The 14,409-nt window shown below is 41.9% G+C and overlaps 2 protein-coding genes across 2 annotated transcripts; both read right to left on the reverse strand.

The window, feature by feature from the left end:
- Positions 1–265: 265 nt before the first annotated feature.
- LOC102400685 (zinc finger protein 649) lies at positions 266–8,916 on the reverse strand. The gene is given in 7 exon segments (XM_045163224.1): positions 266–405; positions 407–692; positions 694–1,502; positions 1,505–1,884; positions 3,969–4,064; positions 4,315–4,485; positions 8,817–8,916. Coding segments are annotated over 7 exon segments (1,914 nt in total). The 3' UTR covers positions 266–333.
- Positions 8,917–10,680: 1,764 nt separating this feature from the next.
- LOC102401013 (zinc finger protein 182-like) lies at positions 10,681–12,560 on the reverse strand. Its single transcript, XM_025270133.3, has one exon. The coding sequence runs from the start codon at positions 11,711–11,713 to the stop codon at positions 10,826–10,828; it is 888 nt and encodes a 295-aa protein (XP_025125918.3). The 5' UTR covers positions 11,714–12,560; the 3' UTR covers positions 10,681–10,825.
- Positions 12,561–14,409: the final 1,849 nt, after the last annotated feature.

A 14,409-nucleotide genomic window follows, 5' to 3' on the forward strand; every position in this document is an offset into this window, starting at 1 on the left:
CAAGTAGTATGTTCACAGTGTTTTGTGTATGATTTCACCAGCTGATGGATGAGGCAGAATGTACCACTGAAAACCTTGCCACATTCACTGCCTTCCAACAGTTTCTCTCGAGTATGTAATACCTACTGGGGGCAAGGGTTTTACCACTCTCATATTTTTTACCCACTATAAGCTCACCTATGACCAATGGTAATCACTGATGACAGGGTATTTCTTCCAAAACACAGCTTTTCTAACTTCTGCATTCACAGGCTTCCTGTTTACATATAACCATGCAAGCAGCTATACATTATGGCCCAAGGCTTTTCCATATAGAATGTACCAGTTTTTTTCCTATATATTTTTCATGACATAAAATAAGATGTAATTGACCACTGAAGGCATAACCACATTCATAGCATCCATAAACCTTTCTCTCCTGCACAAACTCTCTGTTATCTCCTGAGGGTGATCATCTGGCAGCTGGCTGTTCCATCGGGACTACATTCCTACCTGCTAGGAGTTCACTGATGAGTAATGATGTCTGAGGGGTCACAGAAGGCATCTGCACAGTCACTATATTAACAGAGTTTTTCCCCTGCAAGAGTTCACTAGTATCTAAGAAGCCGTGACCCTTTGTGAAAGAGTATTCCACCTTCACAGAATCTACTTATTTCTCTCTCGTGTGTGTCCTCTTGTGTTTAACCAGACATGTGGGAGAAAGCTCTCCCACACTCGTTGCATCCATAGGGCCTCTCTCCCATGTGAGTTCTTTGATGGACAATGAGCATTGTCTTTGTGGTGAAGGCTTTCCTACAGTCGCTGCACACATAAGGTTTCTCTCTTATATGAATTCTCTGAGGTTTAATGAGTCCTGATTTCTGCAAACAAGATTTTTCATGGTTAGCACATACAAAGGAAGTCTTTCCCGTATGGTATCACTGATGTGCTATGAGGCATGCCTTCTGACTGAAGGCCTTACCACATTCAGTGCATCCATAGGGTTTCTCTCCAGTGTGAGTTAGTTGATGTATGAGGAGATTGCCCTTCTGTGTGAAACCTTTCCCACACTCACTGCATATATAAGATTTCTCTCCTGTCTGAATTTTCTGATCCAGAAAGAGCTGTGCTTTTCTGGAGAAAGCTTTTCCACACTCACTGCATACATGGGGTTTTTCTCCTGTTTTGTTTTGTTGGTGTATAGTGAGCTCTGCCTTCCTAAAGAAGGCTTTTCCACATTCAGTACATTTGTAGGCTTTCTCTCCTGTATGAGTTCTCTGGTGCTCGGTTAGCTTGAACTTTCTGTAGAATGCTTTTCCACATATACTGCATACATGGGGTTTATTTCCCGTATGCATCTTCTGATATTCAGTAAGCTAAAATTCCCTGAGGAAGGCTCTTCCACACTTACAACACTCATGGGGTTTCTCTCCTTTGTAAGTTCGCTGATGTTCAGTGAGCTTGAACTTCTTGAAGAAGGTTTTCCCACACAGACTACATCCATGGGGTTTCTTTCCTGTGTGAGAATTATTTTATGTTCATTGAGCTGAGACTTCTTGAGGAAGGCTTTCCCATATTCAGTACATTCATGGGTGTTCTCTGTTTTGTGTATTTCCTGATGTTCAATTTCAGTATGAGTTTGTTCATGATGAGCATGGAGCAAGGATCTCCCATCCCCATTAAACTCAGCAGGCTCCTTTTTGTTGCAGCTTTTTTTCTGGTTAGTTACATCTAGATATGATTTCAGAGTTTTCCTGTGTAAATCAAATACATCATAATTTGGCCTTAAAGGAAAACAACGTCTGCTCTGATGAATAATATTCCCAAATGCATTCTGTTCATGACACTTCAGCATATTTTGGTTTTGCCAGTGCAACTGCACATGATCATCCACTTCCTTAATGTCTAGGAAAGATAACAATGAACACTTTATGAGCATCAGATGGAATAAAACTATTTCAAAAATACCTTGGGGTGAGCTGGCTTTTTAATGAAAAACCCAAGATATCAAATAGAAAAGAAATTCCAAGCATAAAATTACCTTATCTTTAAAAAACTTCTAAAAATTATAGTTAAATATATATAAAATAAATTTTACTGTTTTAATGGTTTTGGCAGGGCTGGGCCATGCAAGATCTTAGTTCCCTGACGAGGGATTGAACCCATGCTCCCTGCAGTGGAAGCAGAGTCCTACTACTCGACCACCAGGGAAGTCCCTTAACCATTTTTAAATGTACAGTTCTGTGATATTAAGTATAATCACAATGTTCTACAACCATCAGCACCTTTCATCGCTAGTTTTTTGTTTTGTTTTTCCATCTTCTCCAACTGAAAAACTCTGCATCCGTTAAGCACTAACTCCAATCTCTTGGAAATGGTTAAAAACACGATAATATAAAACACCAAACAACCCAAAAGATGTCAGCCATCAGTGTAAAATAGAGTAAATTCACAATGAATAAATATAGATTTGTTTGCTTTATAAATAAGGCCCTGGGGACAGTTAAATACCATCACTGTTAGCATCACCTCACAGAGACTGGAGGGACACCCAATTTCAAAATGGTGAAAGACATTCATTCAACACATCCTTATTAAATGGCTAATCCACAAACCAGACATGGTGCTGGTATTGGAGAAACACAAAAAAATTCTTTACTTAAATTGAAGCCATATTCTGCAGGTGGAAAGGAAACAATAAACAAGATAAGGAATAAAGTAGGCAGTTCAAACATGACAATGGTTTGAAGAAGCAAAGGAAGTAATGAGACATAGAAGAAATGAGGATTTATTTGGAAGGAAGGATAAGACTCACTAATGAGATTTTATGATTTTGTTTAGGCTCCCTAGCCTAACAGAATGAGAAATTTTAGAAAGATCTTCTCTAATGAAACAAAGAATAGGAACAGCAAAGGTATTAAATGCAGGAGCACAGAGGGTAAAGAGGGGCTTCCCAGGTGGTGCTTGTGGTAAAGAACCTGCCTGCCAATGCCGGAGATGTGGGAGATGCAGGTTTGATCCCTGGGCCAGGAGGATCCCCTGGAGAATGAAATGGCACCCCCTTCCAGTATTCTTGCCTGGAGAATCTCATGGACAGAAGGGGCTGGCAGGCCACAGTCCATAGGGTTGCAAAGAGCTGGAAATGACACGTGCATACACACAGAAGGTAAAGAAGATTCAAGGTAATGTCAGGATTTAAGATGTACAGAAGTACAACAGAATCTCAATTTCAGAAAGGATGTTGGAAAGGGATTTTCTTGGAGGGAAGATGGTTCTGGTGTCTCACACAAAAAGTGTGAACTTACTGGGAGTTGCCATAGAGACAGGTAAACTATATGGTAGCAGCAGGTGTATTAGACATTGTTAGGGGACATGGGCCAGAGAACAAGGGCTTAACACATTTAAATAAATAAGGTTTTATAGTCTATGAGAGCAGAGGATGACAACAGAACCTTTGAAGTAGCTCAGAGTGGGAAAAAAGAAAAACAAACATAAATACATATTAAGAGACCATGTCACCACGAGAATAAAGGCTTCCAAGGTGTGGCTGGATGTCATAAGGGGAAATACTTTCCAATGGGGCAGGAACGTGTGTATGCATCAGAAGATAATGATGAATTCAAAGTTTCCTCTTAGAAGCAAGACACAGAAGGAGGAGTTTCATATCAAGAGACATGAAAGAAACATAAAATCATACTCTGACAAATGATGAAGTATGGGAAGATTTGAAAATCCAAGGAAGACTGTGGGGTGTGGCAGGGAGGAATGTTGACATCTAAGGAGAAATAAATGGATTCTTTCCAAGAAGAGATAAAGGGGTATATTTTCCTTTAAATTCCCACCCAGAAAAAGAGCTCTCAAATGGAGAGAGGGATACATGGAGCCTGTTTCTGTGTCCTCTGCACCCCTCCCCACTGGGATGCCTTCTCTAAGGAACTGAAAGGTGATTTCTTCAGCCTTGCCCGTCTTGCTGCTTCTCTCTCACCTACCTGGATGGGGTTGACCAGGAACTTCATCGTCTAAGGTCCATGGTGGTTCTTCTCATTCCAACTTGGAGAGTACATCAGGTTTGCTAACTTGATACCCTGTTCATGGGAAATGCCAGAAGACTCAGGTTCATCAGATGTCACCAGGGATCAGTGATGCTGAGAACAGTATGCTTTTTAGGGACTACACAATTTGTATGTTTGTAAATTAAAGGCTTTTCTCTAAAATGAAAAGAGAGTATACCTTCTCATCTGGGACAGGAGATGAGACCGAAAATCTACCACTTCAGAGCATGACAGACACAACAAAGCCTTCAGAAGCTGAAGAAAGAAAAGGCACTGTCCTCACCCACAGACACCAGGTTGCTATAGTCCTCTAGCATCACGTCCTGGTACAAGGCCTTCTGAGCAGGGGCCAGGAGCTGCCACTCCTCCCACGTGACATCCACGGCCACATCCTCCAGTGTCAGCGGTCCCTGTAACAACACAGTCCCCTGTAATATGAGTGTTTCTCTTATTACTAAAATGGAGGGTGTGAAATAATAGAGGTTTCTATCCCTGGTTGTTGGCTTAGAGATCCTAAAACCCTTGTAGTCTCCTAAGTGGTAAAAGCACTAGGAACATCTTTTGTTCTAATATTTGGTCTTCAGCTTCAACCCTAAGCTGACACTGACAACTCAGAGTTAGCATCAGGCTCCACAGGCTAAAGGGCTCAGTATCACAAGAGTGCCTTCAGTTCAGACACCAGTCCAAAGTCCCAGGTTCCCCTGCATTTGTGTCCAGCTTGGCTACAACTCAGGGGTTCCCGTACCTTCCCTGCTAAGGTTAGATAAATTGCTAGAACAACTGACAAAACTGAGGACAATGTTATGCTTACCTTTATAGTTTATTACCAAGGATATAGGGCTTCTTCCTGTGTGTGGCTCAGCGGGTAAAGAATCCGCCTGCAATGTGGGAGACCTGGGTTCAATCCCTGGGTTGGTAAGGTCCCCTGGAAAAGGGAAAGGCTACCCACTCCAGTATTCTGGCCTGGAGAATTCCATGAACTGTATGGTTCATGGGGTTGCAAAGAGTCAGACATGACTGAGCAACTTTCACTTTCATCAAGGATATTAATGAACACCCACATGAAAAGGTAAAGAGAGTCAAGTGTAAAAAGGTCCTGAGTGCAAGGGCCTCTTTCCCCATCCCAGAGTTGGGATGAGTCACCCTCCCAGCACGGGGATCAGCCTGCCTCCTTGGAAGTTCTCTGAACCCCATTGGGGTTTTTATGGTGGTTCTATTACATAGGAATGATTGATTAAACCCCTGCCTACTAGTGACAGAGTTCAATCTCCAGTTCCTTTCCTGTCTACTGAAATCAGAGGGTAGAGCCCAACATTCCAGTCAAGGCTTGGTCTTTCTGGGATCAGCTCCTGTCTTAAAGTTGTCTAGGGACCTGTCCTGAGTCACCTCATTAGCATACACTCACAGATAGTTCAGAGGGGCTTGTTATGAATAAAAAAAGGATACTCCTCTATTTCTCAGGAAACTGCAGATGTTTTAGGAACTCTGTCCCAAGAGCCAGCGTCAAAGACCAAGTACATACAAAGACCAAATATGTGACAATAAGTCATTTGTGTAATTAAAGACAATACAGGGGCTTCCCTGATGGCTCAAGAGGTAAAGAATCCGCCTGCAATGCAGGAGACACAGGTTGTTGACCACAAGTTCATGAGCCAGATACAGAGTGAGGCCAGACAAACCAAAATGTTGCAATTTGGAGCAGAGAGAGGTTTACTGCAGGGCCAAGGAAGGAGAAGGTTGGCTTGTGCTAAAAAAAAACCTGAACTCCCTGAAAACCATCAGGTTTTTTTTTTTTTTACAAGAGTATTTGTTTCTTTTGAGTTTTTTAAATATTTATTTGGGTGCATGAGATCTTAGTTGAGGCATGTGGGATCTTCATTGCAGCATGGGAGCTTAGTCACCACACTTAGTTGAAGCATGTGGGCTCTTAGTTCCCTGACCAGGGATCGAAACTGCATCCCCCGTGTTGGAAGGCAGACTCTTAACCACTGGACCACCAGTGAAGTCCCTGTTTGTTTTGAATTAATTAATTAATTTTTGGCTGCATTGGGCCCTTGTTGCTGTGTGCTGGCTTTCTCTAGTGGCAGAGTCGGGGCAGTTCTTCACTGCAGTGCATGGGCTTCTCATTATGGTAGCTTCTCTTGTTGCAGAGCAACAGCCCTAGGCGCAAGGGCTTCAGTAGTTGAAGTTTGCCAGCTCAGTGGTTGTGGCCCACAGGTATGTGGAGATCCTCCCAGACCAAGGATTGTCCCCTGCATTGGCAGGAGGATTCTTATCCACTAGACCACCAGGGAAATCTGGGGGAAGAGTTTTTAAAGGCAAAATTTGGGGCGGGGGCTACAGGATATGTGACTTGCTTCTGTTTGGTTGGTGGTGAGGTAATGGATAGTGTTCCAGGAATGTTGTGCTCAGCCAAAAGCTGAAAGGTATATTGTTATGTGTATCCTTGGAGGAAGAACCAGGACCCTGCTTTATTGCTGCAATATTATTTCTTGACTGCTTTTCCTTTGTTACTGAGTTCCCTTACTTCCTTTATTAGAAAAACTATTTGAATCTGCCCTTTTGAACTCCTGGAAAGTCAAGGAGCCCAAAGCCTTTTTTCCTATGAACAGGAAGCCCCACAGGATTCTGGTAGGTCTCAAAATACACACAACCATTCTTTCTGGGACAACATCATTAAGGCCTTAGCACCTCTGCTTTCATCTAAGATTATTGGGAGACAATTCTGGGGCATCTTTGTGCTGTTTTGTCACTTTTTAATGTCCAGCCAAAAATGTCCGGCCACCTGATGTGAAGAGCTGACTCACTTGAAAAGACCCTGATGTTGGGGATGATTTAAGGCAGGAGAAGGGGATGACAGAGGATGAGATGGTTGGATGGCATCACTGACTCAATGGACATGAGTTTGGGTAAATTCCGGGAGTTGGTGATGGACAGGGAAGCCTGGCATGCTGCGGTTCATGGGGTCGCAAAGAGTCAGACACGACTGAGCGACTGAACTGAACTAATGTACGTCCCCTTCTCTCTGTTCACCCCTCACCCTATCGTGCATCTTAGTCCAAGCTTCTTCCAGCTGTAGCAGCAGTGGGCTATGGTTACAGGAGAAGGGAGGAGCAAGAGAATGGTCACATCCCAGGTCTCAGGAGAGTGAGCCATAGTAAAGTGAAAGTGAATTTATTCAGAGAAATACACATGCCCTAGGCAAGTGAGAGCAGCCTAGGGGTAGAGGGTTGTTAGTTTTTATGGGTTGAATAATTTTATAGGCTAACAAGTGGGAGGATTATTTAAACTATTTGTGGGGAAAAGCAGTTTTCAGGAATTGGGCCACCACCCACTTTTTGATCTTTTAAAATGGTCAACCTTGAAACTGTCCTGGCACTGGTGGGTGTGTTATTTAGCATATTAATGTACTACTGCTGCTGCTAAGTCGCTTCAGTCGTGTCCGACTCTGTGCGACCCCATAGACGGCAGCCCACCAGGCTCCCCCGTCCCTGGGATTCTCCAGGCAAGAACACTGGAGTGGGTTGCCATTTCCTTCTCCACCATGAAAGTGAAAAGTGAAAGTGAAGTCGCTCAGTCATGTCCAACTCTTCGCGACCCCATGGACTGCAGCCTACCAGGCTCCTCCGCCCATGAGATTTTCCAGGCAAGAGTACTGGAGTGGGGTGCCATCGCCTTCTCCGTTAATGTACTACAAGGAGTGTATAATGAGGCTCAAGGTCTATGGGAAGTCGTATAGGCTAGTCAAAGCCTTGTAGGTTCTAACCAGTTTGTCATATCTTCAATGGCTGTGTCATTCTTGTAATGACTGTGCCCTGCCCCCTTCCATCCTGTCATACTTTGGCAGAGACAAATCAAGTGTTCCTTACAAATTTTTAGGATACTGTAAGTCAGTCAGCTGTCACTTTACAGATATGTCCCCCAAAACTATTAAAACTATCCTATCCAGCAGGAATTGCTATAATTTTTCACATAAAAGAAGTAAAATCTGAGAATTGGCTGTCCAAAAATGGGCCTGCTTTCAGTTAAAAATGCAGTTTAGTGTCTTTTCATGTTAATTGGGTATTCAGAATCATCTCTTCTATGGATATTTACCTACTGATTTTTACTCTGTTATTTTCTTATTGATCTGTTGACTGGAAAACATGCAAAATAACAGTTGTAAGTTTTATTCAGGTTCTTGCTAAGGACCACAGCCATCCAGTTAGTGTAAGTATATGGGTTAGGGAGATTTCTCTGAGAAAGAGAACCAGGCATGGCTTTCTTGACATATGAGAGAACCCATTTTAGCCTAAGCCGTTTTGTCGTCTAAGCCTGGCCATAATTCTTGCCCTTGAACAGTCTCCGTAATCAATGATGTTAAGGGGACAATGGGGCTTCCCAGGTAACGCAGTGGTAAAGAATCCACCTGCCAATGCAGGAGCCATAGGAGACATGGGTTTGATCCCTGAGTCAGGAAGATCCCCTGGAGAAGGGAATGGCAGCCCACTCCAGTATTCTTGCCTGGAGAATTTGATGTAGACTGGTGGGCTAGAGTCCATGGGGTCGCAAAGAATTGGACACCACTATGCAGCTAAACTTTCACTTCACTAGGTGAAGGACCAAATTGATAATCTTGACCCTCTGACTTCTACTAAAGCTGGACACTCAACTTTTGCTCAATTTTATGCTAAATTCTCTGCTCAAGCCCCTTCATGAATGTGCATGTGCCCTTAGCTTAAAACTTCTTCACTTTTGCAGTTCCCAGGAGCCAATGCTTTGGGAAAAATCCCTGGGTGTTCTTACCTGCTGCAAGTAATAAATCCTTCCTTCTTCCATTCTTTGGCTTGGGTGTGCCTACTGGCTTGAGACCCACCAAGAGGTGAACCCAGTTTTGGGATGACATTAGCTCTGAGGAAATTGCCCCAAAAAGGTAAGGGAGAAGCCCGTTTATATATGCTTTCTGGATAGGAAATACATGCAGTTAGGCATACATCTTGGTAAAAGATTTACTGCTAATCATAAAGGAAAAAAAAATGTCTCAAGTTAATCTTTTTAAGGTTTATCTCTGTATGGGAAGATGCTAGAATCCAGTGTCACTAAAAGTCTTCCTGAGATATACATCTAACGATCTGTGAGCCCTGCCTGCCTGTTCACTTGCATTCTAAGCACAGAATGCCTGTTGTTTTACCATTTAAATTCCTCTCAGTGCACTGTCAGCAACTGCAGTGGGTCACAACTTACCCCCTGTCAAAACTAGATGGTGAGCAACCCTCTTTGTCTTAATGATCCCAATTTTTCTGCACCCACAGATTCATAAGAGTTCTTTATACACTCTAAGTTTTCATCTTTTTCAGTTAAGTGTTGAGATATAGTCTCCCAGTCTGTGGATTGTTCTTTGAGGTTTGTGTTTTATTTTAATGTAAAATGTGCTTCAAAAGGAAACCAGAGTCAAGCTCCTTGTAACTTAAGAGTTTAATTCCCATTTAATAAAAAAAAAAAAAATGAGATTTTGTATTACATTCTAGAAAGGGATTAATAAAAACATCTGTAAAGTTTGGTTTATACTCTTTCAAAAGGAAGTGCATCTTGTGCTGTATGGGGGAAATATTTTATTTGTCCTTAGGAACAAACCACACATCCAATCAGGCAATACCAGGACTCAAGCTAATATTTAATTTTATCTTCTGATACCAGGGACTTTATCTCAAACTGTTCAGAATTCAAAGGGGGTATATAAAACCTATGAATAGTCATCATCTTCAAACCCTAAATATCTGGCTGGTTTAGAAGAAAGACTATTATAAAGATGATGATTTCTACTGTATTTCATCCAATCTAAGGTACCTTTGGTTGTATGATACACTAATATTTTATGTGCCCAGTTCTCCATTTAAATATGTCAAGCAATCAACTGTGTGCTGCATTTTCACTTAAGCGTTATTAATACACAGGACAATTTTTCCATCTTTGGATCAATGAAAACAAAAGTTTTACTCAAGAAAGACTCAGAAATTTCCAGGCCCACTTACTAATAAAGCATACAGTTGGGGCATGGTAGAGGTGGCAAGATATTGAGTCATAAGATTCTTTTACTAAAATAATGAGTTCAGTTATAATTCATGTAGCATTATGATGATACAAAGACTCAGTGCAGATATTCTGTGGTAAAATTTTATGACATTTAAGCACATGAACTAGGGAGTCACAATCGTTAATGCTCACATACACAATTCCCAAATACAAAAATCATGTTATTAAAATAGGTACAGAACACTTAGGTATTTTCACATGGTTCTGCTATAATTTTTGCTTTGTTTTCTAACTACTGTATTTATTTACATATTTAATAATTTCTGTAATGCTGTGTATTATGTCAAAATTACAGGAAATGAATTCCCTCATAAATGATACCATGAAAGCATGACTTTCCCCCTAAATGTCAATTCTCTGTAGCTGAATTTCATACTGACAACATCCCCACCATTAATACATACACAGAAGTTCCTATTTGTTCCCTCTAGCCTACATTCAATTGACATTTATTGGGAAAGATATTTCCTCCTGTCTGGCATTCTATGTAGTACCATTGTCTGATAAAGGTAACATGGTATGAATCTGGAAAGTGTCCAAATCTGCTTCAGTCTTAAGGTTTCACTCCTATGTAAACTCTGGAGTGTAATGAGCTATTTCCTTTCAATGACAACTTTTGGATATTAACTTTCTTCATGACTTCTCGATGAGTTTTCTGATGTAAAATGAGGCTAAATTTGTGGGAGAAAGTTTTCCAGCACTCACTGCATCTGTAATGTTTCTTACCTGTGTGAGTTCTTTGAGGTATAATACGATGTGACTTCTGGGCAAAAGATTTGACACTCATGGCATTCATGGGGTTTTTCTCCCATATGTGTTTTCTGATGTAAAACAATGCTAAACTTCATAGGGAAAGTTTCCCCACATTCACTGCATCCATAGGGTTTCTCTCCTGTATGGATTCTCTGATGAATGATGAGGCTAAACTTGTGGGATAAAGTTTTCCCACATTCATGGCCTTGATAAAGCTTCTCTCCAGAGTGAATTCTCTGATGAATAAGGAGATACAACTTCCGGCTGAAGGCTTTATGGCATTCACTGCACTCGTAGGGTTTCTCTCCTGTGTGAGACCTCTGAAGAATAGTGAGATGTGACTTTTGGGTGAAAGCTTTCTGACACTGATGGCATTCGTGGGGTTTCTCACCCGTATGAGTTCTTTGGTATAGGATGAGACTAAATTTGATGGAGAATGTTTTTCCACATTCATTGCATCCATAGGGCTTCTCTCCTGTATGAGTTCTCCAGTGAGTGTTGAGGAGTGACGTTACGCTAAAGCCTTTTCCACACTCACTGCAATTATAAGGTTTCTCTCCTGTGTGAGTTCTCTGATGTCTGATGAGCTCAGATCTGTGGATGAAGGCTTTCTCACATTCACTGCATCCATAAGGTTTTTCCCCTGTATGTGTTTTTTGATGTAAAATGAGGCTAAACTTAAGGGGAAATGTCTTTCCGCATTCATGGCAACCATAGGGTTTCTCTCCTGTGTGAGATCTCTGATGAATAATGAGCTGTGACTTATTGCTGAAGCTTTTCTGACATTCATCACATCTGTAGGACTTCTTTTGATGTAATGTGACTTGTGACTCATCACTGAAGCCTTTCTGACACATGCGGCACTCAAACCATTTCTCTCCTGTGTGAGTTCTCTGGTGCTTATTAAGGCATGACTATCAGTAAAAGCTTTCCCACATTTGTTGCACTCATAGGGCTTCTCTCCTGTGTGGGTTCTCTGGTGTAAAATGAGATGGGACTTCCGGCTGAAAGCTTTCTGACACCTGCTGCACCGGTAGGGTTTCTCCTGGTGTGTGCTCTCTGATGCTTAATGAGGTCTGGCTTCTGGGAAGAGGCTTTCCCACAGTCAGTGCAGCTGCAGTGTCTCTCTGCCATTTGAGTTTTCCAGTGTTTAATAAGCTGTGACTTACGGCTGAAAGCTTTAATGTGTTCACTATATTTGTCGTATTTTTGTCTATTAAGAATTTTCTCATGCTTAGTATAAAGAAATAACTTGTCATATTGATTAAATCCCACTTCATTTCTTGCGTAGCTTTTATTCTGAGTAATACACTCTAGATTAGGTTTCAAGTATTTCCCAAGTATTTCAGGTATATGAGATACTTGTGCTAAAGAAACTTCAAGGTTTAAGCTCAGAGAAGATACTTTTACAAATGCATTATTTCTGTGGTGACTCTCCATAGTTTTCAGGTTGCCATGGTTTACTTCGTGCCAGTCTCTGTAATTATCAACTTGCCTGGTGTCTTCTAGAAACAGACCAGTGAATCCACAATGACCATGTAACAGAAGGAAGAGAATCTCAGCAAAGGCCAAAGAGAAAAGAGGAAGGGAGACTGTGAGTATAAACCTAAAGTCTGTGACATTTGTAAGTAAAAAGGAGATTTAAAGATGAAAAGAAAAAAGGAATAAACTACAATCATCTTCCCAGGTGATGATAGAGGTAAAGAACTCACCTGCCAATGCAGGAGATGCAGGTTCGATCCTTGGGTCCGGGAGATCCCCTGGAGAAGGGCATGGCAACCAACTTCAGTATTCTTGCCTGGAGAATCCCATGGACAGAGGGGCCTGGCAGGCTACAGTCTATGGGGTCACAAAGAGTTGGACATGACTGAAGCAACTTAGCATGCATGCACGAGAGGCATGAGAGATACACAGAATGAGAAGAATGGAGAATTTATGTATGTTTGAATATTTAAGAAAAGAGAGCTATTAATATAAACATGGAGAATTTATGTATGCTTGAATATATAAGAAAAGAGAGCTATTAATATAAACATGGATTGAGGAGATGGAGACAAGGAGAAAGCAAGTACACTGAGGATAACAGAGAGAAAGATTAATTAGGAGAGCAAGTTCCAAGATGGACTAGAGAGGGATCTGATCAGAATATCTAAAATAAAGAAATGTGTGTGTGTGTGTGTGTGTGTTTTAAACCAGGCAAAAGAGACCTAATACAGGTTTCCCAGGTGGCTCAGTGGTGAAGAATCTACCTGCCAATGCAGGAGACCTAACATGGAGAGATTAAAATGTGAACTCACAGCACTTTCACTGCCAAGGGCCCAGGTTGGATCCCTGGTGGTCAGGGAACTAAGATTCCACAAGCCATGCTGCATGGCCAAGAAAAAGAGAAAAGGAGTCAATGTTCACGTTAGGTGGGAACTCAGGTCAGCTGTTCTGAGTCATATTGAGAGCTTAAAAATTTCAAGAAGATTTCTCCAGATATTTTTGAGGTGCCTCCCTCTTTCTGGCCAACAAAGATTGATACTTCCATTTATCCCATGGAGCTGGTTTTTCACTTACGAGGATGAGTCTGACTCTGGATTTTTTCCTGTTATCCATGGTGCTTCTTGTTGCAACTGGTAGAATGCATTTGCTTTGGTAATTCATACCCTCAGTTCAGTTCAGTTCAGTCGCTCAGTCGTGTCCGACTCTTTACGACCCCATGAATCGCAGCACGCCAGGCCTCCCTGTCCATCACCAACTCCTGGAGTTCACCCAGACTCATGTCCATCAAGTCAGTGATGCCATACAGCCATCTCATCCTCTGTCGTCCCCTTCTCCTCTTGCCCCCAATCCCTCCCAGCATCAGAGTCTTTTCCAGTGAGTCAACTCTTCGCATGAGGTGGCCAAAGTACTGGAGTTTCAGCTTTAGCATCATTCCTTCCAAAGAAATCCCAGGGCTGATCTCCTTCAGAACGGACTGGTTGGATCTCCTTGCAGTTCAAGGGACTCTAAGAGTCTTCTCCAACACCACAGTTCAAAAGCATCAATTCTTCGGTGCTCAGCCTTCTTCACAGTCCAACTCTCACATCCATACATGACCACAGGAAAAACCATAGCCTTGACTAGACGGACCTTTGTTGGCAAAGTAATGTCTCTGCTTTTGAATATGCTGTCTAGGTTGGTCATAACTTTCCTTCCAAGGAATAAGCGTCTTTTAATTTCATGGCTGCAGTCACCATCTGCAGTGATTTTGGAGCCCCAACAAATAAAGTCTGACACTGTTTCCACTGTTTCCCCATCTATTTCCCATGAAGTAATGGGACCGGATGCCATGATCTTCGTTTTCTGAATGTTGAGCTTTAAGCCAACTTTTTCACTCTCCACTTTCACTTTCATCAAGAGGCTTTTGAGTTCCTCTTCACTTTCTGCTATAAGGGTGGTGTCATCTGCATATCTGAGGTTATTGATATTTCTCCCCGCAATCTTGATTCCAGCTTGTGCTTCTTCCAGTCCAGCGTTTCTCATGATGTACTCTGCATATAAGTTAAATAAGCAGGGTGACAATATACAG

The sequence above is a fragment of the Bubalus bubalis genome, chromosome 18 (assembly GCF_019923935.1).
Source record: "Bubalus bubalis isolate 160015118507 breed Murrah chromosome 18, NDDB_SH_1, whole genome shotgun sequence".
NCBI lineage: Eukaryota > Metazoa > Chordata > Mammalia > Artiodactyla > Bovidae > Bubalus > Bubalus bubalis.

Excerpts from the sequence above, each read along its gene's own strand:
- LOC102401013 (XM_025270133.3), bottom strand. The coding sequence starts at position 11,713 with ATGTGTCAGAAAGGCTTCAGTGATGAGTCACAAGTCACATTACATCAA.